Consider the following 25,515-nt stretch of genomic DNA (forward strand, 5'->3'; position numbering starts at 1 on the left):
TGATTCTATGATTCTATGATTCTAAATCTAGTGCTATATGAGGACAGCTGTCTGAGGAAACGCATCTCCAAAATACTGATTTCCAGTGTCTGATTTTAAGACACTTTTTGCTGCTTTTTTTGTCAGAGCTGTTATGTCTTTACAGTGAACATGTTCTGTGGAGTTTCTAATATTTTAATTTCCAAATTGCAGCATGCAGTCAAAAGTGATAATACTGAGATCACGTAATCACTTACTAAAGCTTTTAATGTATGGAGTCACCTTTTTTACTGCCTGCGTATGGTGACAAAACTGTAATATGGAAAGCTCAGAATGATGTTGGTAGCTGGTTGAGTTAGCTTTGATGTTTCAGTTTCGCTGCCCCACCATGTATTAAACATTGCCACAAGCCTTGAGTACGGAGTCTCAGTCTTGTTTGCTTATAATTCCACCAAAGTGTGACTGTATTGGTCAGAAGTTTCTGTGTCTCACTCTGCCTCAGCGTGTTTGTAAATTCAGATACCTCTAAAGCTTTTCCAATAGGGTTGTCTTTGTCAGGTGCAGCTTTTGCGATCTTCGTGAATATTTGCTTGTGTTTGATGAAGCTGGCAATATTTGAATACTTCTGCATCATGCATTCTGCATCAAAGCCTTGTTTCTGCTGATTTTCCAGCCAGTCTTCGGCATGAGACTGAGCAGGGTTTTCCCTGCAATTACATCTTTCTGTGACTTAACTGAGAGCAGGGAGACTTCCTTGTGCCTTTGACTTACCCGCTCATGCCTCAGAGTAAACGGCTTCCTTAGTATTCTGGATAGAAGGACAGCTGAAATTCTGCCTCATTTCTTGGTCAGTGGCTTGGCTTCATTTTGGTTCTTGCAACAAGAGCTGCTTTGGACTGAATTATACTTGTAGCTGGCCACTCCGCTATTGCTCAAATTTATATTTAATTCCATTATTCATACTAAATCTCTTCTGGATGTTGAAGCATCAAGTACATGAAGACCATTCTTTGAAGAGACATCTCTTTAGACATCTGTCTGATTTGATGAATTAATTATATAGTAAAGTAGCGTTACGTCTTAGTTTTGAGACTTCTGATGGCAGCTGTGTATCTTGAGTTTGGAGTCCTTCTCCAGGTTTGGTTGCTTATGAAATATATACGGATCCAAGGGATTTTTTCAGGCTTTGGTTTCCACTTCAACCTACTGGCAGTTTTAAGTAGCTTAACTAATAGGGCATGACATTCTTTCTGACATTTACAAAACTTTTGCCTCAGCACTTAGTTTCACTCAGGATTTTGGGGAGAGGGTGGATGGTCCTCCTGTCATGGAGTATTCAACAGGATTTTCAATGGTGGAGGTACGTTTCTAGTAGGTATGGGTTTTCTTTGTTTGTGTTGAAGTGGTAAACTTGCCATATATTTCTCTGGTTAACAATTTTCATTTGTTACTTCACCAGTTTTGAGGGATTTGTAGGAGTTGCAGAGCTACTATTCTAATACAAATACTCAAATACGCTAGGTAACTTATGTGTAAGTAAGGTCTCCGGGGAGACCTTATTGCGACTTTTCAATATATAAAGGAGGCTTATAAGAAAGATGGAGAAAGACTTTTTACCAGGGCCTGTAGTGACAGGACAAGGGGCAATGGTTTTAAACAGAAAGAGCGTAGATTTAGGTTGGATATAAGGAAGACATTTTTTACAATGAGGGTGATGAGACACTGGAACAGGTTGCCCAGAGAAGTTGTGGATGCCCAATTATTGGAAGTGCTCAAGGTCCGGTTGGATGGGGCTTTGAGCAACCTGGTTTAGTGACAGGGGGGTTGGGCTAGATGATCTTTGACGGTCCCTTCCAACCCAAATCGTTCTATGTTCCTATGATTCTACTGCCTGCAGTCAATGATAGGGAGATGAATTGTTTACTTTTCCTTAAGACCATATGTAAAAATCACCTACAGTGTCAAATTCATAAACTGTCTAGCCCAGCGTGCTGTTGCAAACTGTGCAACAGGCATTGCTATTTACAAGTTGCGTGCAAGTCTAGCTGTTCCTGGTGTCCATTATCCTTGTACTCTCTGGCATCTGCAGTTCTGTGAGGTGGTGTATACTTCAACATCATCTTTCCTTCAGTGTCTGTTTGTCGGGGAACTTGTGTAATCTCTCTTCAAATCTGTTGGCACAGTCTGCGTCACTAATCTCAAGTGGAAACAAACCCAGAAGTTTGCTACTTGCAGCTTAAAAGAGCACTTTCTTTTATCTGTTTTAAACCAATCTCCAACTAGTTTCAGTGAGTGCCCTCTGTTGTGGGATTTGGTGATTAACAGTTAATCATTCACCTTATCCACTGCCTTCCTGAATCTTTGCACTTTGATCATATACCCCCCTCAGCCTTCTCTTTTCCAGGTTAGTGTCAGCCTTGTTAGTCTCCTAGGGCAGCTGCTTTATTCCCTTAATTATATTAGTCTTCCTTCTCTGCTTTCTCTTAATTCCACCAAGTCCTCCATGAAATGTGGCTGCCAGAACCGCACCCAGTACTGAATATGTGGGTATATGAGGGTTTTATGGAGAGTCAAAATGATGCCCTCTGTGTTGTTCTTAAATACTGGGCACCACTAGGAAGGTGAATTATTGCTATTTCTGGTGGCTGCTGCTGCTTGCATTGAGCTGATGTTTAAGAGAATCGTGAGTGGTGATGAAAGATACCTCTCATGAGCTGTAGCTGCTACAATTTAGTTGAATGTCACATAAGCATAGTTTAGCTTTCCCAAGATTTACCACCTTTTATTTATCTATGCAGAAGATCATATGTCACCTTTTATTCACTGGGTTTTGTGAGACCCTTCCACAGTAGCTCACCATTGGTACAGCACTTAACTGCCCATTTGATTTCTTGGACCAAGTTCTCCGTTGGCATGCAGATCATTCAGTTCAGCAAGGAAAAAAAACCCAAGACCAAACCCTGAGAAACACCTAGCTGCTCAATATTGTCAAAGCGAATTATGTCTTTAAATTCTTCAACTATCAAGGCTCAGGTAAGCTTTTCTGCATACATCTGAGCAATGTGTGATAGGTCTTGCTGCCCATATTCAAGTCTTGAGCAGTTTAATTTCTGATTTGTGTTGTTTGTAGTATCTGATAGTAAAACTGCTTTGGTTTATATTCAGAAGGTTATTAATTACAACTTAAATTTTACACTGACTGCTGTTTACCAAATAAGTAGCCAGTCATACAGTTTTATTAATGACTTCGTTAGACTGTATAGCCCCTATTAGAAGTTATTGCCCAGATGCCAGAAAATATTCAGATTTTCTTTGAGGTTCGTCCATTCATGAACCCAACTAGCCAACTGTAAGATAGAAGACAATTTTTTTTTTTTTTACAGACAGTGTGAAACTCTTCTAATCTTTAGATCTTCTGAAACCCAGAATAGTCAATAACTCTATCTCATCTCTAACTGCTTCACAGCTTTACATTCATAATTGGTATGTTTCTTTCAAATTAGTTATCATTTTTGTTAGGTAGTATTAGGTAGTATTGGGTATTATGTTTTGTTAGGTAGTATTTTGTGTTCTGAAACTTATTAGTGAATTTTTTTCTGAATAAACAAGTGGAATTGGTTCCATTTTTATGCTTAGAACAGTTATTTAGCACTGCCTGAGTGGCATAGCACTGGATGAGCTTTTCTTCAAGATACATCTGTACTGGTGGAGGATGGGGGGTAATTCAAACTGTGGCCTTAACTTAACTTCCCCTTTCCCCTTAAGTACTTCTCTTCACTTTTCATGCTTGCCACTATTGCTTATAAAGATTTTGCTGAGTTTGCGGAAGAGTCAACAGTATCAACAGAACTTTAAGAAGAAACTATAGGCAAGATAGATTTCAGACTGTGTACAATGGTGTTCTTTTGTCTGTTAGGATAATTTTAGGAATTACTTTTCAAGAAAAAATAGTTGTTATTAAATTAATGCTGTTGTGATATGAACCTGAGAGTATTATGAGGTGCTTGTAACTTGTGGCATGGATTGGGATTATTTATAATTTTGATATGATCTTTATTTTGGTTTTGCAGGTTTGGACTAAGCAACAAATTTGAAGCAGAATTTCCATCATCTTTAACTGGAAAGGTGAGTATCTGTGAATAGGAATTTGGAATTAGAGTTAAGATTTTATTACAAAAACGAGTTCCAGGTGTAGACCATTGGAAAAGTAATAAATCGCACTGCTGTGGTACTAGACTGTTTTTTGTTTGTTTCCCCCCCACCCCCTTGTAGGTTGCACCTGAAGAATTTAAAGCCAGCATCAGTAGAGTTAACAGTTGTCTTAAGAAGAACCTTCCAGTTAATGTACGATGGCTACTATGTGGATGCCTTTGCTGCTGCTGCACTTTAGGCTGTAGTATGTGGCCAGTTATCTGCCTCAGTAAAAGAGTAAGTTGAACTATTTATATAATTTTTGATAGTTAGAATTGTACTGGGTTTGTTCTTTTGTTGTGGTTTTTTTTCCCTCCCCCACCTTTAAAAACTGTGTGCTAGGACTTACTTAAATTAGTTTGATTTCATACATTTTGGTATCAGTTGTCTCTCATACTAGTTAAAGTTACAACAGACACCAGTCAGAACTTTGGGCTTATAACTCAACGAGTGGTAGTATAGCTGAATGTCTTTGCTAGAACCATGTATCGTGCAGCACTTATTATTATTGAAGTAACTTTCAACATACCTTTTTTAATAGCTGCATCTTCTCTGTGATACACTGTTTGGGATTATCAGAATTTGGCAGTGATTGAGTGGCAGTTTGTTTTGAGGAGCTTCTGATTACACTGTGGCTCAAATAGCCATATGTTTTTGCTTAAAAAGGCAATTTTTTAAAAGATAATAATTGACTTTTCTTTCTGGATTTTCTTTCCAAGCTGTAGATGAGTAAGATTTTTTTTTAACATTAAGAACTAGAAAGTAGTGTTTTGTCTGTGTACACTTGACATTTAGTGTATTGTTCACAACAGAAGTTCATTGTGTGTGCCTGTTTTTTCACTTCCTTTCCCTCTGCAGTTAATTAGGCTACCCTCCCATCTCTTCTGTTTTCATGTGCGTAAAAATTGTCTTTGGCTAATCCTATTTCACTACTTCGCAAGAAGTCTCTGTGCCTCCCCATCCTCTCCTCACTATTAGTACTGCTCATCTTTCCATTTCATGGAAAGGCTTGTGTATGTTCTGTCTTGTGTAATACCTCTTAATGCTACAAATTGTGTACAGTTCAGTACACCGAACATCATCATGATTTTCTTTATCAAAGTCCTCATTTTACAGGGTCAGTAAATCAAGGCATTCTAAAAAAAAATATTTATAGGATCACACTGATCATAAAAAAACCTGAACGCATTTTTGTATCATCTAACTTTCTGTGTTAAGATCTTAATGCTTAGTCCCTTTGAGAGATTAGTTAAGGCTAGTTTTAATTGTATACAAAATAAGGTAGAAAAGCTTCCTGGTAACGTTGGAGTCTGTGGAGAAAAAACGGTAAAATGTTGGCATCAGTGTGAATTATATCAAACCCTAGTTTTTCTGTCTTTAAGCTGTCACAGACGAGTAAGTCTTCTGTAGCATGATTGTATATCCATATCCTGAAAGTCTGTTACAAGAAATTAGAATTTGCTGATTGCTTCAACAGGTAAGTTAGGGGCTTAACTAGCTTGCAGAGAAGACTACCGTTACCGTTCTAGGCCTAGCTCTGTTTGTTACAAACACAAGGGAAGCTTGCATTGCTACTGTCCAGGTTTAACTTCTAAAAGAGAAAGCTTCTGGTGCTCTTTAGTTTGACCCATTTTTCTCACATAATGTGCTGTTGTAGCAGGAAATGATAGCAGGATGTAACATGCTAGGGGCTGATGCCACAATCCCTCATCTTTTAAACTGGGGCCTCTTAATCTGTTACCAGAATTCACAAATAATCAACTTTTTATACATTGTTAAATAAAGTCAGAAAAAAGGCGGGGGCTTGTAGCATTTGGGGCCAGAAAACAGAGTTTGAAGCTCAGGTTCTGTGTGGGAACCCAGTGAAGCAATGGTTAGAGAAGTGCTTCCATTAAAGTTTGCATGGGATAGGAGTTAAGGTAAGCTCCCTTCCAAAAGGATAAATCTAGGAAAAAAAACCCCCAAAACAACCATGGATACTCTGTTCAGAGGAGGCTGGAAAGAGATTAGTGGTGAAATTGTTGCTGTAATATACAAACTGCATAAAGACAGAGGAGTCTCAGAAAGAGAACGAACAGCAGGAGCAAGGACAGAAACTTGGGGTTGAAGTTGCAGAAGTCATCCTAGAGGTATGGCCCAGACTGTCAGTAAATGTTGCGTTTTTCCTGTTAAAGCTGGTACCAGGAGACATTTAAGGACCTTTGCACCTTTTCCTGTACTTAAGATTGGGTGACTCAGGCTCAAACTTGGATGTCCAGCATTAGTGACATTGAGGTTAGGACTCAGCTGCCTAAACACAGTATCTTGTGCCACTGTGGATGGCACAGTGGTGCTAGACACTGATGGCACTGAATACCTGAATACCTGAAACCTGGCAGTTTGATTACTTCCCCAGAATGAAAATCACTTAAGTCAATCTGGAGACTTCAGATCTTGTGACAACATCATTTGTCCATGTCAGCAGCTCAGCAAATGGAATTCTGCTTAGAAGGTTGTCTGTCAGAGAGAGAACACAGAACTTGGTGTCGGTTAGGCATCTGTAGAGTATAATGTAGAGAAGAATTAATTAACTTGTGTTCTTAAAGACAAACTGAAAGGGACAAGAATGCTTTCCCAAATTATAACTCTTAATCCTGAACCTGGCCGGGAAAGACTTTTTTCTAGTAGAGGAGGTAAGGAGGAAAGCTGTGGAATATTTTCAAGGATGTATTTGCAAATTCTAATATAGGAAACAAGCAGAAGAATTTGTAATGATTCTCGTCAGGGCTACCACTCACAGAAAAGCAGTAAAAAGTTACTGCCACTTGAGTTGCTTGAATAGGTATGGGTGGATTCAACTTTATTTCTTGGTAGACCCAGATCAGGAAAGTACAAAGGGATTTATATCCTTTAAATCCCTCTTACCTGGAATTACAGGTTTTGTATCCTTTAAAATCTCTGTACTGAATTGCATCCACAGGCTTGTAAGATTTTTCTTTTATGCAGGACTTTCCGTCAGTTTATGTCAAAGTGCTATGACAAGTGCAGGAAACTAATTGTATGTATTTTCCTAGAAGTGGGGAAAGTGAGGGACAGTGCATGATGTGAATTACCTGGAGCTGCTCAGCAAATTGACAGCAGTTGTAAATACAACCTGGTTCATCTAGGTTCCAATCTGTAATTTGCTCAGTAGATTCCAGTAGAACTGTGACAAGAAGCAACTTCATATTCTTCCACTAAAAAAAAATTTAAATCTATATAGACTATTTTGGTTTGCTGCTAGTGCCACAGTTTTGCTGATACATAGCAGACTAATGTATTCAGTGTGAAGTAATCACTTACATTTGAACTCTTGTACTGCTCGTCTCTGACATTACTGTGTCTTGGAAGAGGATTGTGTTGATCAAATGGTCTTCCATGCTTTGACTTCTTCAGATCTCCTTTCACTGGCTAGACTCCAGCATAGGTATAGTTGCAACAGCCAGCTTCACTTCTTGAGGAAACAGGGATCCAGGATGACATGTGCCTGTTTCTTCCCTTCAGCTTTTAGATACAATGGATTCTTTCCCATGGACACTCACAATGTAAAACAATTATAACAAATTAACAATAAATAAAAGTATTTTACAGTACCTGCACTTGTCTAAGAAGTGTTGCCCAGAGAGCTTTGCTAATTCAGCCCTGTCCTAAGTGGCTCCTAGTGAAAGGACAATTACTTGGAACTGGCCTGTGTTACATCCTTTGCTGCAGTGATCACAAAAGACTCCCAAGACCATATAATTAGAGAGTTTCATTTCTGAAAGCAGGATGGGAGCGTTCCCATGTAGAACTGAAATTTGTGTAGAACATGTTTTAATTGCACAACAAAAATATACCAGCCTTCATCTTTGCCCTTTCCTACTGAAATAGAAGACTAACAAATTTGTTTTGTTGAATTGCATATACAGTGAGCTAACAAGTGGGAGTGTTTCTCAAGTTAAGGATTTTATTAAATGAAACAACAGTTTCAACTATACAATTGCATACTTTTAATGCAGAAGAATAATTTTTCTCAGAATGACCAATTAAGAAATGCCTGTTTTAATGAGGCTGAATCAATCTACCATGCTCTTAAATTGCTGGTATACTTTGCAGCTTTTTCTCAGAGAAACATTTTTTTTTTTAAGGTTCATGTAGACAAAATAAAAGCTGCAGCTTCAGAGTTTGTGAAGTTACAATAATTCTCTTAATCTTTCTTTGTATTCTGTATTTTTACTGCCTTTCATTGACTTTTTTAATTCTAACGTGGGAATGTTATCACAAATGTAAATATGATTTTTGAAATTACAGACAACTATTGAAAGTTTGTGTATAATAGGAATATATGCTTATTTTTGTGCAGTGAAAAATAAGTTATGGGTTTGTCTCCTTAAATCAGCAGGTGCTTCAAACTAGGAATTTATTAAGTCACAGACATTTATAAGCTTAATTGTTAATTATATCACTTTAATGCATTTCCATGCAATGAAAGCTTCCCTTCACTGTATTTTTCTTTTCAGTGCTTTGTTCAGTGCTAGTTTTGGAAGTCTTTGTACAGTATTGTTTCCTTCCTTTCTTCTGCATTGAGATATTTGAGAAAAAGCCTGCTACTCTTCACCAGTCGAATAAATGTTTAATTTGATTCAATATCTTATTGCCTCTCTCCTTTCATGTGGTCTTGATTCGATTTTAATGAATAAAAGCTGCAAGAAAATTACAGGAAATACAGTCCCTCATTTGCAGATCTAGATCGTCAATGATCTTCAGCAGTTTTACTCACAGATTGTACCATCCTTTCTGGGACAAGTTCCAGATTGCACAAATGAACATTAAGTCTTTAAGTTATTGTTCTTCAAATAAAAAGAATGACATAGTGAATTATAATTCAAAAAGCACTACAGGCTGAGGTGCCCATTTGAAGCCACTTTTTCAAATGAATTGACACTTATTTTCAGTGTTCAGTAAATGCTATAGTTCCTGATGTGTAAATAGGATAAATAATTTCAACAGAAACGGTAGCAATGAAAGCTGTGATAGAATTGCAGTACCACTAGATTTCTTAAAAGCTGGTATTGTACATGTAAATTGCATGTTTCAGAAGGTTCATGGGCAATCTCTTAAAATGAATAGAATGAGATATTTAATAGCGATCTGTACTAATACTTTCAAGAGCTACTTGTTTGTTTGTGAATTCAAACAAAGCTGTTGAATGCTGCTTAAGCCTCATCATTAGTTGTCACTTACGTAGCAGTTTACATCTTCAGAGTGTTTTATAAACATAAGCTAATTACAACTTCCAAAGTATTGATTAAATTAAATATGTGGTGGAGGAGTTGGAATGAATTTTCTTAAATACGGTAGTCTTGCTTGTCAGTGGATGATACTGATGCTGAAATACATTAGCTCAGTTTATCGAAGCTATGAATACATTACATTTATTTTCAAAACTGAAGAAAATACATATTTTTCTCCTCTGCCTATCTGCCAGGGACTTGGCGCTGGAGATACTCTAATACCATAATGCTTTTCCAAGCAGTTCCTCAAGGCAATTACATAAGACGGAAGGTGCCTTGGTTTTCAAGTCTCTATTGTGACAATTTACATTGTAACTCAGTTTGGAAGAATTTTTAAAATTGTAGTGTATTTATTATGTTTATTCTAACCAGAACACATGTGATCTCTATAGTGGCTCTAGTCAGCTTAGTAAAACTTTTTTAAAGTAGACCTTGTATGTATCAAATAGGCATTCTTGACCATTGTCTTCAAATATATTCAGAGGTCTTTTAAAATAATCTTTTTTTTTAGTATTAGCTAAGAAATGAAAACTTTAAAAGAATCAGAACATTCAGACCTGGTATATTTTTCTTTAAAAATTGTTCACTATAATTTGGTCAGAAGAGTCACTAAGTCCTCCACATACTGAACTTAGAATGGCAAAGCTTGTAGAACACTATAAATGTGAAATCATCATGTGTATAGCTCTGTGATTATTATTATTATTATTTTTCTATCTCTGACATCAGATTTTATTTCCTTCGGAGTACCCTGTAAAGGTTTATCAGATTTTCATGTGCTTTCTAAAGGGTAGAGAGTGAGCTGCTGCATAACGAGGTGTGGGAGCAGATAGTTCTGCCATGTCTTTTAATTTGCAAACCTGCTTTGGGGGGGCAGGGCAATAAGATTGTGCATGAAGAATACTTACAAATATAAGTAAATCACAAAATATTAGTTTGTTTCTTTATGGGTCAAATGCAAATCCTTCAGTATATCAAAAAAATGTATTCTAAAGTTAAATTTTCGATTTCATGTATTCTTAACAGGTTTTATATTAATCTTAAATGCAGCATATATCTTTGGTTTCTATAATGAATATTCTAAATGCTATTTAAAATTTAATTGCATTTGTAATTAGAATGATATCTCTGAACATTCTAATAGTAAGCAAAATAATACATGTAGGATTAACATTTCCATGTTATATCGCCTTTTACATTGAGATGGTTAAGGTATCTAGAGGGAGCCATAGATCATGCAGTGGTTTGGTTTTAATGTTGCTTTTTGTATTGTTTTTCATGTCCAATTTGACATGTTTCTGAAAAAAACAATATGAGCCAGCTGAAATTTGCATAGAACTATTTTGAAAGACCATGCTAAAATGGTCTAGCTAGTTGTTAGATTTGGAAATCGGGTTAGGAGAGGTCATTTTTAGGATTCTGTCTTTAGCACCTTGTAGATAATGCCAACTAGGGAGCATATGCAAACACTGTTGAGGAAAGAATTAGAATGCAAAATTATCTGAAATTCATATGATGAAATTAAAATAAGTAGAAAGCACTTCACTGAACAATAACTTGTTCGACTGTGTTGCTGCAAAACAAACATAGAACTAGAATGGGCTGCTGGCAAGCGTGAGGTAGTGACACTTCTGTACCTCTTCTCTTGCTTTTTCTCAAAGTAGTCTTGCTCTGGGAGGTATTCACTTTTTCACTTTATTAAACAAACCGGGGTAAAATGTTATTTTCTGCGTAAGTGGAGCACTCAGTAACTCAAGCACTATGTATAAGTAATATGTATAAATAAAGTAAGTTGTTATTTAACAAAAAAAAGTAGTTCAGGAAACGTGACTGCTGACAAAATAGTTGGGAGGATGTGGGGGGCAGCTCTTCTACAAAAGAGAAGACTGAATGAGTTGGTAAAGTCTTCTATCATACCAAACATACATGTAAAGTGGAAAGTGACTAGGTACTTTTTATTTTGTTCCCCATAAAAATTATTTTTGCTGAATTTTGGAATAAATAGCTGAATTTGGAACAATAATATTGATGGTGATGGAAAATATTTTTTTAAGTAGCCAGATTTATTTTTTCTAAATTGGTTAACTAGCTACAGGATCAACCTACTTGGGATTCTGTAATTTTCTGGTTCAATCCTAGACAGGCAAGACACTTTAGAGGCTGTCCCTTTCAGAGGGATCATTCTCTTCAGCATGCACGCTAGCGAAGCATTGGATTTTACAGGGCCTTCTAGAGTTATTTTGTTAAGTTGTGCTGCCTTTCAGTCTTTCTGGCCATGTAGCTTCTCTTCCAGTCTTGGCCCCTGCCCTTAGACACTCCTAACAGCAGGAGTCAAAGGCTTCCTACATACTAATGAATTACACCTGGGAGTGTTCCTCAGAATTGGCGCTTTATAATGTGTACTTTTAGAGAGGTCCCTGGCAGGCTCTGGGTCTGTATTGTGTAACAATTCCTAGGCATTATCAGAATGCTCCAGGCACTATGAGTGGTTCGGAGGTTATGAAAACTTACTGATGTAGATGTAAGCTGTTCCCTGCCAGCTGGCTTCAAGTGAATGGGAATGTTTCTGGGCACAGTTTCATTTCCTAATAGAGATGTAACCTGAGATTCTTTAGTTTCTCCACCTGCACTGGCCTTGAACTATGTTCCATAGCGTACTACTGGATATTTTGGAAATAAACGATGGAGACCCAAATTAACATCTCTGTAACCTTAAAAGAGAAGATAGAGATGGAATTTTCATCCACATTCAGTTTATAATTTCCCACAGTGGATGACACCAGATGAGTTATTTGGTAGAGATTCAATCCTATTTTCATCCCTGTTACGGTCAATTCCATCTTATGTGTTCACTTTCTGTGGTCCTTTCTGTGGGAATGTCCTTCAGAGGAGGTGGATGCTTTAGACTGTCATGGCCAGATTTGAATAATTTGTTTGGAGGGAACAGAGATTCATGGTTTTTGTTTCCTTGTAATGACAGAGAATCAGAGCTAGAATTTAATCCTAGAATAAGAGTTACAAATCTTTCTTTACAAATTCAAGTGACAACATTAGTTATAATCCTGATGCTTCATGGGTCACTGCAACATCTGTCTGCCTGTGAAATTGTTTTTCCACAGATTTGAATAATTTGTTTGGAGGGAACAGAGATTCATGGTTTTTGTTTCCTTGTAATGACAGAGAATCAGAGCTAGAATTTAATCCTAGAATAAGAGTTACAAATCTTTCTTTACAAATTCAAGTGACAACATTAGTTATAATCCTGATGCTTCATGGGTCACTGCAACATCTGTCTGCCTGTGAAATTGTTTTTCCACATCTCAATTAGGCCTTCTCAAGGGGAGTGTGTTAATTTTGCCATGGTCAAGACCATTTCTTCTACAAGGCTTCTCCGTAGCATGAAGTTTCTGCAATGGTTGGCTCTAGTCACTGTCACCTCATTACAGAAAGTAGCTAGCTACATGTATTTGGTGACTTAGTTCTTACAGAACAGCTAAAATACCAAGTTAGCATCTTGAGTCTTTTGGATTGTCTATGTTTGAGAGGAAATTTATATAAGACTTCTAGGAACTTTCCATGATAATTTCTCTCTGCCACATGTTTCTACTGCAGACCAAAATGACTTTGGAAAATACGTATCCAGTATTTATCAGTTAATACATTGGTGATAATACTACAAGATGTTCTCCATTGTACTCCTGGATAATGTACACGGGGTGTATGTTTCTGTACACCTTTTCCATCTTCCACATATTTCATGGCTTTAATGCTTTCTTAAACAGTCTAGGAGTTTGAGAATCAAGGTAGCCAGAGTCTCTGAGGAATCGTCTTTGGCTTAGATATTAAAAACTGTTACATGCAGTAATGTCAAGTAACTCTGCTCTCCTCTTTATATCAGCAGACAATGTGGTGGAAGAGACCTTTCCAGAAAGTAGTTGATCTGGTTTGATTCATTGAGCTTTAAATTAATCTCTCTGTGATGTACCAAGCCAGGGTTGAGACCTATAAAATTAGGTCAGTTTATGGATCATGTGAGGATATGGGACAATATCCTCAGGGCTGTCTTTTAGAACGGGAAGTTTCCTGAGGTCAACTTGATGTTGTCAGTTCTTCTGCTCCAGAATTCTGCTGATTATATTTCTTTGCCTGATCAGGAGTTTTGATCTGTGCTTTGGAATGGGCTCACTTTCTGCCCAGCATCATATGTAAGGTAAGACAAGATGCAGCAATAGTAATCCTGTTGGACAAGGCAGTTACTTCAAGATCGTACAAAAAGCACCAGAGTGCTACATTTATTTCCAGATATTCTTCAATCCGTGTAATACGGGTTTCACTCACTTTCTTGCATGGATGCTGCAGTGGCTTCTGGGATGAGCACCCTTACAATAGTCTCTAGTAAGAAATATCCTAGCTACTAGTAGGAAAGGTGATGCAACATACACCTATGTGGTTGAACAGACACCTTTTCAAATTACTGTACATGCTGAAGCAGGTATTCCAGCATGTCGGGATCTGAAATCAATTCAGGTTTCACCTTCGTCATCTTTGCCCATTCACAAATAGAGAATTCCTCAGTAAGATGGGAATCTTATCAATTTACAGTTTCTAAAGGGTTTGTTTGTGATACAGTGTTCAAGGTGGGGACTTTCTCAGCATAGATGAAGATACATGTAATTCAGTTATGCGTGTTCCAAGTACAGCTTTGGCATTTTCGTGGCACCGATATGGGCCTCAAAATTGACTTGGGGGATGTTCCAGAATGTTGAAAGTGAGCACACAGTTGTGTGATTCAGTTATCTTCTAACTTTATATTTCATTGTTTGTGCTGATAACTAAATTACTTGGGTATAAATTTTGTAGTCAGGTATATCTTTGGAGAATGAACAGAAATTCCTGCTTCCATCATTTCTCTCTTTGAGTGAGCAGAGATGGTATAGTTCAGACCTCTGATAGGATCCTTTGCCTTTCTTCAGTGGGGTATAATACAAATTCTGGCCATATGAGAATCAACAAAAATCTGCTTAAATTGGTCTCTTGGTATTTTGAAATTTGTACAGAAAGTGTATTTTTTCAGGGCAATGTTCAGAATTATTAATACTTGATTGTGGTAAAGTTTTATATGAAGGAATTTGAAAATCTCCACATACTATTTGTTGGACTAATGTTGCACTACATTTACCTATGTTTTGGAATTTTCAGATGAGAAGTCAAAGATCAAATGCATGTAGCGGGGGATTCTTCTGCTGTTCCCAGACAGCTATGAGTAAAATTGATAGCGGAGGATTGTGCTGTTAACTGTCCATGTTGTTTCCCCCTTACATAAAGACAAAGGGAGGTACTCAAATTAGCACCGTTTTGGGAGTCATGTAAGGTCCTTTTGTTTAATATTGTACCAGTCATTCACTGATTTACTGCAGGAGTTGAGGGGGCTTTGGCCCATCCACTAGTACAGTTTAGTGTGGTGTGCATGTTCCAGGTCATGCACTGCAAGAGGGGGCCCTGTGGCTGCACAGCCTCCCAGTCCAGATCATAACTGCATCTGGAATTGTAAGCTAACTTCACTAGACACTGCAAAGATGTAACAGAAAGGTCTTGCAGTTGGTAATACAGGTAACACGCTATTTGTATTCAATACTGCCTTGTTTCTGCATGAAAAGTTCATACTTAGTCTCCTATTCTTTTTTCTTCCATGTTTAAGGGCAAAACTTTATTTTACTTGATTGGGAGCAATAAGCATTGGTGAAAGTGTATTCTGAATTGGGCTTTTTTGGTAGTCTGATTTTTCAAAAGACACTGTCAAACGTGAATATCTTTAATGAAACATTCCTGTAAAATAACTGATTCTTTAAACATTGCATCTAGATAGTTGCTTGAAGAAGTCTATTTCACAAAATTCTGTGGATAACATTAAAGACTATCTGTTTTTTTCACGGAGTATGTTACAAAGCATATTTTCTTATCATTGGTATGCTAAAAAGTGTACTTGAATTGCAGTTTTAGCTTTGCTCAAATATTGGATGGGGTTTTTTAAGAAAAAAATTTTAAAAGCTGGATAGTATTAAATCTTCCTAATAAGCAAGTCTCTCTTCCACTTAATTTGTGCTTTTGTTGTGGCTAACAAATAATTTGCTGTATGGGTTTTTCTGTACACCATTGATAGAATATATAAGCTTGTCATCCTAGTGTGCTGGAAATGCTACACTCAAATCAAGTGTTCCTTTCTGGTTTTGTATATCCTCACCTGCTCCTCACTGTAAATCATTGAGATGTCAAGAGCAGTGATTAATTAAGCTGCACGTGCAAGTGCTTTTTTTCACCTGTCAAGTAGGAAGAAAACTTACTATAGTGAATTGTGTGATGCTGTTTAATTAATTTCTTTTTGTTCCAAGCTCTGAGGTTTGCAGAAATATTTTACAGTCTAATTTTCATTAACATTTCTGTATTGATAATATGGTGTGATTTGGGAGCTATGATTATCCCAAATTATACTACAGGAAGGACTGTATTTAAGGCTCTGGGAACATAAATAATTGTGGTCCCGAGGCTGCATGTGTTTTTATCTCACGCTAGTCAAATGAATTTAAACTGGCTCCTTATTTAAATAAACCAATTAATAGTACATACCTACCTATCAATTTCTTATTTATGTGTATGTATTGTAATATATATGTAATTTGTATGTATTGTAATATATATGTAATTTGAAAAGCTTGGACGTTTTTCACACTCTTTGGGGCAAACAATGAAATTAAATTGTATAGTGATCTTAATCTATTATTAAAAGGTCCTGGAAAGGAAGATTACAAGGTAGATTCAGGTTTTGAATCAGTTTTGCCATTGGTTTAGCAGCGGGTGGGCAGGCAGATGCCTGCTCAGAGTAGAACCTATTGCCATTTTTCACCATTGATAGAGTAGCCTTTCAGAGTCAATGAGCTCTGTCAATGTGAGCTTGTCAAGGCTACAACTTCATAGACCTGAGAGGCGGTTTGAGAGGTCAGCCCTTTTCAGGTTTGCTGTGATGCAAATGAACTTTAATGCTTAAACAACTATTGGAATTTTTATGTCTGCTCCTTGTTCTTTTTTCTTCACAAAGTCATTGACGAGACATTCAGTGCTTTTTAAATTGGAAGTTGCATTGTGCTAAAGACCTAGTACAGATTTACGGAGGGCTGAAAGCAGTTAGATCATGTTCTTTTCATGGTGCGATTAGAATCAAATCGATTTCCGCCTTCAGCATTCAGATGGCAATTTTAACAAAGCTTGGGGGCTAGACAAGGGACAAAACGACTGAACTGAATGTTAATTACACTCTGCAGCCTTATTTTCTTTTGATTTGGAGCTGACTGGCAACTAAATTAACAAAAGTGTGACCATAACTGCTGCCCTATTTTCATTTAAAAGGAGAGCAGACTCTAAAAGGCTATCTTTACAAAGAAACAAGTGAGGTCTGCTGATTATTGTTAAAGGGCACTGTCTTTAAAAACATAATAATAACAATAACCTGAAAAATACTCAATTCCCAATTGATGTGATAAATTAGTCACTGGCACATCCACCTTCTGATAATTCCTTGACTTGTGCTTTTTAAAATAAAACATAATAGAAATTCAGTGTAATGATTACTCATAGATAGCAATGATCTAATTTTTAATCATGTGACCACAGGACATGCTTAGATGTGTTTCCCCACAACGGCTTCAGCATTAAACTAGAGAGAAACTGATGTTTGAAAACCAAGATGTTAATATTTGGTGGGAAATGAGTAATTTGTTGTCTAATTTTTATTTTACTCGGACATTCTTGTTTCATATGACGGCAGTTTGATTTGTTAAGATGCATTTACAGTACTTGTATTTTGTAGTAATAACAGCAAGATGCTTTCTCATCCCTTCCCCTCACCCCTCTCTGCCTTGTAAGGAAGCTGCAGCTGCACTAAGTTGTATTTGATCCTTGTCATTGCTCCGTCCTTTTGCACCTGCAGCTCTGTTGGTCTCATCTTAACACCTGGCACCATGAATTATCCTCTTTTTATTCATAGTCAGTAGCAAATCCCATTTAGAGCTAAGCAGTATATATTCTGGCAGTCAAATGACCATAAATGTCAGAATGTATTTCTCAAATGTAAATATAACTGAATAAGCTGTGAAACTTTACAGCACAGAATGTCCTTTAATACTAGCATGCATAATCTTAAAAAGCTGTGCAGAACAGCTTTCAGGTTTCTCTATCTGAAGTGTCATGTGGACAACATAGGCAGTAAAACTTTGCTTTAGAATCCTAAATATTGGGTTTGCTCTTTATAGAAATCACAGATTTAGTAATATTCATTTGTGCAATTTACTGTAACTTTCTGCATTTGGATTTCAGTCTCTAAAATCTGGATATAAAAGTAACAAAAATTTCTCTTTTATTTAGAGTGTTGCGTATTTGTACTTGACCTACAGCATTGCAAAATAGTTCGCAACATTTGTCAGTTTAGATGCCGACCTTCTTAGAAGCAGTGCATTTAGACCACTGATAGTGGGGGAGCAGTGCTCCTGCTTTTATACTTAGATCACTTCAAAATTTCTGTGGTTTTAAAGTTATAACTGCTATAAGAACCAGAAGGCATATATATGAACAGTTTTTGTTCCAGGATGGTTGAAGATAGTTATTTGGGTCATAAAAAGTTGTTTCTGTTCTAGTTACTATTTAATACCAGAGAAGTTTTGATAGTACTACAGACCACCCTGTACTCAGTCACTGTCCTGTACCTCTCTCCTTTTCACACAAAAGCAGCTGCAAAACAAAGTTTTTCTAAAACCAGTCAAGAGTAAAATTCTTTCTCATTTGTCTTCCAGACACGAAGATCGATTGAGAAGTTATTAGAATGGGAAAACAATAGGTTATACCACAAGGTGAGTGCCGCAGGGAGCAGCTTCGTACTGTTGGAGTTTGAATTGCACAGTATGGAAACAGATGCTTTTGTTGAACGAAAAATATGAAAGGTGGACAAATGGGCTAGTCTGTGTGCTGCAATAAAATACAACTCATTTTTCTTCTTTTTCTTTCCTCCTTGTCTAGCTGTGCTTGCATTGGAGACTAAGCAAAAGGAAATGTGAAACGAATAACATGATGGAATATGTAAGTTAAAGGGCTGTTTTGTGAGTTTCTCTATTAAATGATCATTTATTTTGCTTCTGATCTTATTCTTTTCATGATTATTAATCAGTAAAGGTGTCAGGAGCTTAATCGCCTGAGTGCAAGGATTTTCTACGGTTCACAGATGCATGGTTTCATGTGCAGGACTGATTTATAAAGTTATGAATGACTTGAAAACAAGGCTTCACTGTGTTCTGAAAAATAATAAATTAATTGCCAAGATAAAATAGCTTGAACATGTGCTGATGGAGTGTGAAATTTTAGATGCTGTATAAAGAATAACCACAACTTTGGTTACGCAGCAAGTCAGATATGGCTGTTTTATATAATGCTAATCAAGTCTAAAAGTATGGAAGAAGACCTTTCAACTAAGCTGTTGGAGCTTAAGAAGCCTTTAGCCTTTTTAGATTTTAACTGCCCCTTACCTCAACTCTCCTGAAAGTATCTTTATCTCCAATTTGTGTCACTAAAATATTTTTAAGTCAGTCTGGAGTTTTAACTTCAGTTTTTGGCTGAGACTCCGTAAGCCCTTCTTGGAAATACACAGTGAGAAGTTATATGCCGTTTAAAATGAGCGATATCCAATGTGGGATTTCGGTTTGTTTAGCTTGCAACCTTCTTGCCCTTTTTTGGTGCTGTTTTTATTTCCATTTTCAAAATATCTTGGAGGTACACAGAATAGGATGAAATTAAGCAGCTAAAATGTAAGAAATGTTAGAATTTGCACAATTTCTTTTAATGCTCTAGGAAGCAGGTAATAGGAAGGGTTAACTTTTTAAAAATAAAGATTAGCTTTTGAGAAATATCTACTGTATTAGTTCTAACTTATGTGTGATCTTTCATTACATGGTACTTTGTCTATTCTTTGAAACAACAAAGCTATCATGCATATAAAAATTTTAAGTGATTAAATAGTTGGAAATTATATTAAAAGAATCTTTTTCTTTCAGTCTTCCCCATTTTCCTGTTTCTACATTGGATCTTATTTCTAGCCTGAAACATAAGATCTTTCTTCAAAATGCGTTTTTTACAGAATGGCTCTATTCAGTTCACTGAATAAATAGACTTTTTGTAACATCTATTCTACAGAATTTTTTAGTTTAGATGTATGACATGTGACTGAAAATGGAATAAAGCAAATTTCAGAAAGTAGATTTGATCTTTACCTAAATGAAAATTTCACTGAAAATTTTGTTTTTCTGCAGAAAAACATTGTTACATCCAATGTTTTGTGGATTCAATTGAAAAAACCACATACAATGCTAGTTTGTAAATACTATGGCCCAGCAACATTTACAGATGAACATTCATTCTATAAAATACAATTTAAAATCAGTTGACCTGTTTACATTGATAATATGTAAGCATGGGCATATAGTTTTACAGGATAAAGACTGAAGATTTTATTTTCAATTTGTGAAATGTCTAGTATATTATCTCTGGTTATATTTAATGAGAAAATTTTTACAAAACTTTCCAGTACCATTTTCTTATTTTCAGTGAACTGATTAGCTAGTCTCTTAAAAACTGCCCTTAATGTTGTGTTCATGATTTAATTTTAAATAATAAAAACTTATCCTCAATTTTTTCAAAACAGGTGATTTAAATTAGACTCTTGTACCCAAAACTTGCTACTTCGCCAAGTTGAGGTTCTAAATCCACTGTTGTAGATGCTAAATTAAATAAATAATTAAATAAATTAAATAAAGACAAGATAGTCTTACACATTTGGCATAAACAATAGTGTTCCAGCTTTACTTCTTCCTCCCTTTTTGAAACCTTTCCTGAATATCAGAAGCCCTGGTATCTCTGAAGCATCCAGTGGTTAACTCATGTCAGTGCTCAATGGATTTTGAGCAGTTTGCGTCACTTCTGAAAATAGGTTACTTCTGAATATCTCTAAAAATAAACTTACACACCTGATTTTTATATTCATTGTTTCAAAAGTGTTTGTTTTAGAAATAAAATCAGTGACTTATTTCTTTTCTGATGTTCAATATACTATCAGAGATAGAAGTGTTTACTCTCTAAGCAGCCAAGTTGTGTTCTCCTTTACCATCAAAAACATTTAGAAATTATTTTTTAACTTCTTAGGAAGGCAAGCTACCCTTACAAGTAAAAAAAAAAAAGATGGATTTATTTATAAAGACAATCATGCTGCTGTATTATGACTGTCTCTCGGAAGAAAGAAAACACACAAGTGAACATTTTCTTTAAGCTTTCTATTTAAAGTAGGATAAATACTTGGATTGTATTCTGGAGTGTACCCTACCATGTGTACATAGCTCAGAAACACATAGTTTAAATTTGAATTGGGACCATAAGAATAACCATGCAAAAGCATTAGTCAAGTTTCTTGTAACTACTTGCAGATTTGTTAGATATGGGAACTTTGCAAAGATTGATACACCTTTCCATACAAGTTCTGAACTATAAACATGATTTAGAATCCTATATTAAGTGGAAACAATTTTGAAGTAAAGGGAATTGCATGTGTAATTGAAAATTAACTTTGCATACATTGTGCTTTCTGGTTTTTTTTATAACTGAATATGTTTATCTCTTTCATAATTTTTTCCTAATAAAGTAAATAAATTATGTTAAAGAATAATTATGTAATAGCTTATTTCAGTTTGTTTAGATGTGTTAGGTATTGGTAGGCAAACTTTTCCAATTGAATTTGATTCTTTAAGAGTTTTGGTTTTCTACCACAAAACAATTACATCAAACATGACTTTTCTAATGGTCTCCTACCTAAGAAAAGCATTGTGATCTTTGATACACATACACAACTTGATGTACTTAAAAAAAAAAAAAAAAAAAAGGCATGTGAATTATCATTGTGGTAGGTAATAAAATGCCATCTTCCGTTTAATTTTTTTTTTTTCTTTTTATACAGGTCATCCTTATAGAATTTTTACCAAAGACACCGATTTTTCGACCAGATTAGCATTTGATTTATTTATAGAGACTTATTCAAGTATGTTGTCTTTCCAATGGTGCCTTGCTTGGTGCTCTCCTGGTGGTGACATAGCATTGGTTCTACAGAATCTTGTGGTGTTTTCATTATTTTTCATTTTTTTTTGTTGTTTGTGTTGTTTTTTTTTAAATACAAACATGTTCTAAGTGCATTTGGTCAAATTCTGCAAAGTCATTTCATGCAAATGTTAACTATTACTTAAGTTATTGTTACTTTTACTACTTCTGTTTATTAATGTACCTTGATTTTCAGAGTCGTTTATATGTGTGCACGCATGTGTGTACATACATGTATATTACTATAAATACACAGCTGAAAATGGTATACAAGTGAGCAGGTATTTTTTTATCCTGAAATGACACAACTGATTGACTGTACATTGTGTAAGTCCTTTTATTCATTCATTTACATGCTGAAATACCTTCTAAGATCTTCCTAAACTTTTGTCAGTGACTAGTCAATTGTAAATATTTTTATTTCTTTTTGGGATATTGGCTAGCCTCTTCCAACAAAAGAAGGAGATAAAGTTCTTTTTGAAACTGTGCTTTTTGGAACCCAAATGTCATTGCATTAGTAGAAATCTCTGTGCTTTTCATGAAGAAGTCCTGTCAGCTGGTTCTGAAAAAGTTCTAATTTAAAGGTTTAAAAAAAAAAAAAGGCAGCAAAATAGAATTATTTTAGTCAGACTAGAAGAATCACTGAGAGAATTGCATGCATCTGGTTAGTAGAACTCAAGATTACAAAAATATATTAGTATTGCAGTTTATAATGTAGCTGTTTTAATTCAGGCTAATGCCATGTATCAGCTTTATTCCTACTGTTTACCAGATCCTGTACACAGGGGTGCAGAAGGACTTGTTTTACTAAAAGTTGTTGTCCAAGAGGATCTTTCAGGGGTTTTTTTTGTTTTAAAGCCACATAAGCAGAAAAAAGAAATCTTGAACAGTGCAGTTCCAGATGCAAATGCAGATGCCATGTATTAAAAATAATCAAAGCAGGGTACACTGGGCAACAGTGTAAGTTTAAATGCGTTAGATAATTATTTATTGCACCCTTGCTTCTGCTCATTTTGGTTTACAAAGCTTATTTTCTGCACAAGTATAAGACCTTTTTTAACTGGATATATGATATATGCTTGGGTCAGGCCAGTTGTATTTTGTTTCTTCTACTTATATCTTAGTTGTACATACCTTCACACATAGTATTTTTTTTTTTAATTGCAACTCAATCACATTTTAAAATTTGCTTTAGGTATCTAAGATTACTGTACATGAACATTAATGTAAGTTAAGAATATGTTCCTTGTACAGTTGTGGTAGCAAGCAATAATGTGAATATATGAAAAAACAGATATACTCTGCTTAATATTTGTATGAATGAAAAGTTGATACCACTACAAGAATAATCTTCTCTTTTTAATCTTTTAAATACAAGTTTTATTTCAAGGTAATGTATTACAGGTACCTTGATGCTGTGAACTATTTTTCTATGTCTTCAAAATATTTATTCTCTGTAAAATATTCTCTAGTGAGTATTATATTCTTAAATTGTTGATAGTGGGAGTGGTCTAGAAAGTTTTAAGTTTTCTTAAATCTAAGCCTTCTGTATCTGTTCCCAAAACTCATCCTTTGCTCAGCTTTTGTCTGTGGATTCCTGAGCTCAGCTATGCTTTTCATACAAGCCTACAAGTGTGTTTCTTTGACTTGATGGAATATGATTTTTAATTAACAAATAACTAGCTTTGTGCTGCCTCAGTCTTCTGGGTCCCTCGAGGGTTTCTCTCCAAAGTAACTGGTTATAATTTTTTAAAATCAATTTCAGTCTCTTCTTTAGTACAAATCTGGGTCTGCAGCACTCCTCCTCTCACCCAGAGGTATTAGTTATAATCTTGGACCAGTTTCAGCCTGTGAGGGAGGCCAGAAGCCTAGCGTTGGTGGCAGCTGAGGTTGTGGAGGTTGGAGGTGCAGGAGAGGGGTTGAAATTGAACAGAAATGATAACTGGTGATAAATACTGATGACCAGAAATATATGTTGATTTCTTCAAGTGTCAGTTTTCAATAAAACTGAATATTGAATCATACAAGGCCTAGATTTTATTATCAAAATTCTCAGTTTGTCATGGATGCAGTTTTCCACTGGTAGTTCGTTAGGGTGGAGGGATAGGTTGGATATGGCTTGTGATATGTTCATAGCAGCACCACATTCAGCGTGAGCTATTCACCTTAGTTTACTACCTAAACTTTCCATGCTACGTTCTGTGACACCACAGCTACCTTGCCAACAGTACCCAAACCTACCTACAGTAAAGCTAGTTTGAGTGTGATGTGTGCTGAAACCAGAGCAGTGAATAGTGTGTGGCTTACAGGTTTACAAAGAGTATCTCGTTAGTAAAGCTTCCACGTAAGCGGTAGTGCTGGTTAAGATCTTGTCTACTTTTAGGTGCATCTGCAGTCATCTACCTGGTTAGCAGGCATTTCTGTATTTTAACTTTCTCTCTAAGAATTCTAGTATAGGGGTCCAAAGTAGAGCTCTGACCACATAAAAAGTTAAATCCCTTAGTAAGGAGGCCAGACTAATTGCCTCTTAAAGCATTTCTGAAATTTTATTAAAACAATGTCTCTGACTTAAAATACAACCAGGAGACTTGAGAAACTGAATATACATATAGATGAGTTTTGCTCAAAAGTGCTACTCTCCTGATGAGGTAGTACACTTGCCTGGTAAGAATGTTAAAACATTTTCATACAATCCCTTTTGATTCATTAATTACAATGATAGAAATTGAACAAGGCAGGAACTTTAATCAACTATTTAGTGCCTGCAGCAGTCATCAGGATTTTCCTTTGATGTTATTTCTAAAATACTAAATCTATTTATATTGTGTGCTAGTGAGAAGACTTATATTACTTTTTTTTTGTCCAATTGGCAAAGAATGAAGTTGCAACAGTTTGAGCAGGCCAGAAGCTATAGTAGGACTTCCAGGACATAGCCTGCTCTTTGCTAAAATAAATATTACATTGCACTAACTTGTTCAGCTTCTTGCAACTCGGCAGTTCCTACAAATAATCTTACCTATTTCCAATTTCCTTGAATATTAAGAGTTAGGTACCCACTTGATATTCATCGTTTAGCAAATGATGCTAATTATGTCTGTTTCACCTTTAGCCTGAAAAACTAATGGTAAAGGCATCAATGACTCCCTGTGAAGGCTAATTATTATTTTTAGACATAGTGGCCTTTAACTGGCCAATAAAGATTTCTTTCTTACTGTAATATAATAGAAATAAATTATTTTTAATCTTTTAGTGATAGGTAGAAATAAATCCTGAGGGAGAAAGGCTTTCTGTCTGACACTACATGCAGAATTCTGTAGAGCTCATCTGTTGTTAAATAGCTATGATTTGAAGTTTATGCTGGGATTGGCAAACTTCACCAGAAATTAAAATGTTTATGGAGGTTACACAAAGTCACTAAAATTTTTTTAATAGCTCAGTAAGAGTAACTTTAGTAAACTATGTATGTAAATCCAAAATTTCCCACGATACTCAAAACCATGTAGAGTAGATTGTAAAAACTTTTTACAGTACTTAGATGTAAATTATAATCTCTAAATCAATTTGTTAAATGATACCTTTTTGTAAATCTCAAGATCATGGTGTTTAAATGTAATACTCTATCTCTGAGATATATGCTTACTTAAAAGTTAGTTTTCTTTTTTTTTCTAAAAGTCATTATTTAGCCCTGAAGATTGTAGGGAGGAGCTTTAAAATGCAATCTGTAACTGCTCAGAAGCCAGAAGGCAAAGAAAAAGAACTTGTCTTTATTTCCTTCCCTCCACCCCCCACCCCAAAGTCTTAATTTTAAATCAGTCCCCTTGTTTTGGGAGCCCTAGCTTATGGTTTTTGAGCAGCTGGCAATAATGCAAATTGTCCA

At 35.8% G+C, this 25,515-nt stretch overlaps 1 protein-coding gene across 1 annotated transcript; it reads left to right on the forward strand.

Annotated features, from left to right (window-relative positions):
- Window positions 1-3,266: 3,266 nt before the first annotated feature.
- On the forward strand, window positions 3,267-21,552 carry LOC104076418 (cysteine-rich hydrophobic domain-containing protein 2-like). Its single transcript, XM_009577276.1, has 6 exons — window positions 3,267-3,328; window positions 4,050-4,104; window positions 4,252-4,407; window positions 18,302-18,358; window positions 18,525-18,584; window positions 21,502-21,552. Exons 1-6 carry the CDS (start codon window positions 3,267-3,269, stop codon window positions 21,550-21,552), a joined length of 441 nt encoding a protein of 146 aa, XP_009575571.1.
- The last annotated feature ends 3,963 nt before the right edge of the window (window positions 21,553-25,515 follow it).

The sequence above is a fragment of the Fulmarus glacialis genome, unplaced genomic scaffold (assembly GCF_000690835.1).
Source record: "Fulmarus glacialis isolate BGI_N327 unplaced genomic scaffold, ASM69083v1 scaffold46014, whole genome shotgun sequence".
NCBI lineage: Eukaryota > Metazoa > Chordata > Aves > Procellariiformes > Procellariidae > Fulmarus > Fulmarus glacialis.

What these genes read in the sequence shown, in the direction of transcription:
- LOC104076418 (XM_009577276.1), top strand. Translation starts at nt 3,267, where the DNA reads ATGCCAGAAAATATTCAGATTTTCTTTGAGGTTCGTCCATTCATGAAC. An exon ending in ATGAACCCAACTAGCCAACT is followed by an intron (nt 3,329 to 4,049) that starts GTAAGATAGAAG and finishes TTGGTTTTGCAG; the next exon opens with GTTTGGACTAAGCAACAAAT. An exon ending in TTATCTGCCTCAGTAAAAGA is followed by an intron (nt 4,408 to 18,301) that starts GTAAGTTGAACT and finishes TTTGTCTTCCAG; the next exon opens with ACACGAAGATCGATTGAGAA.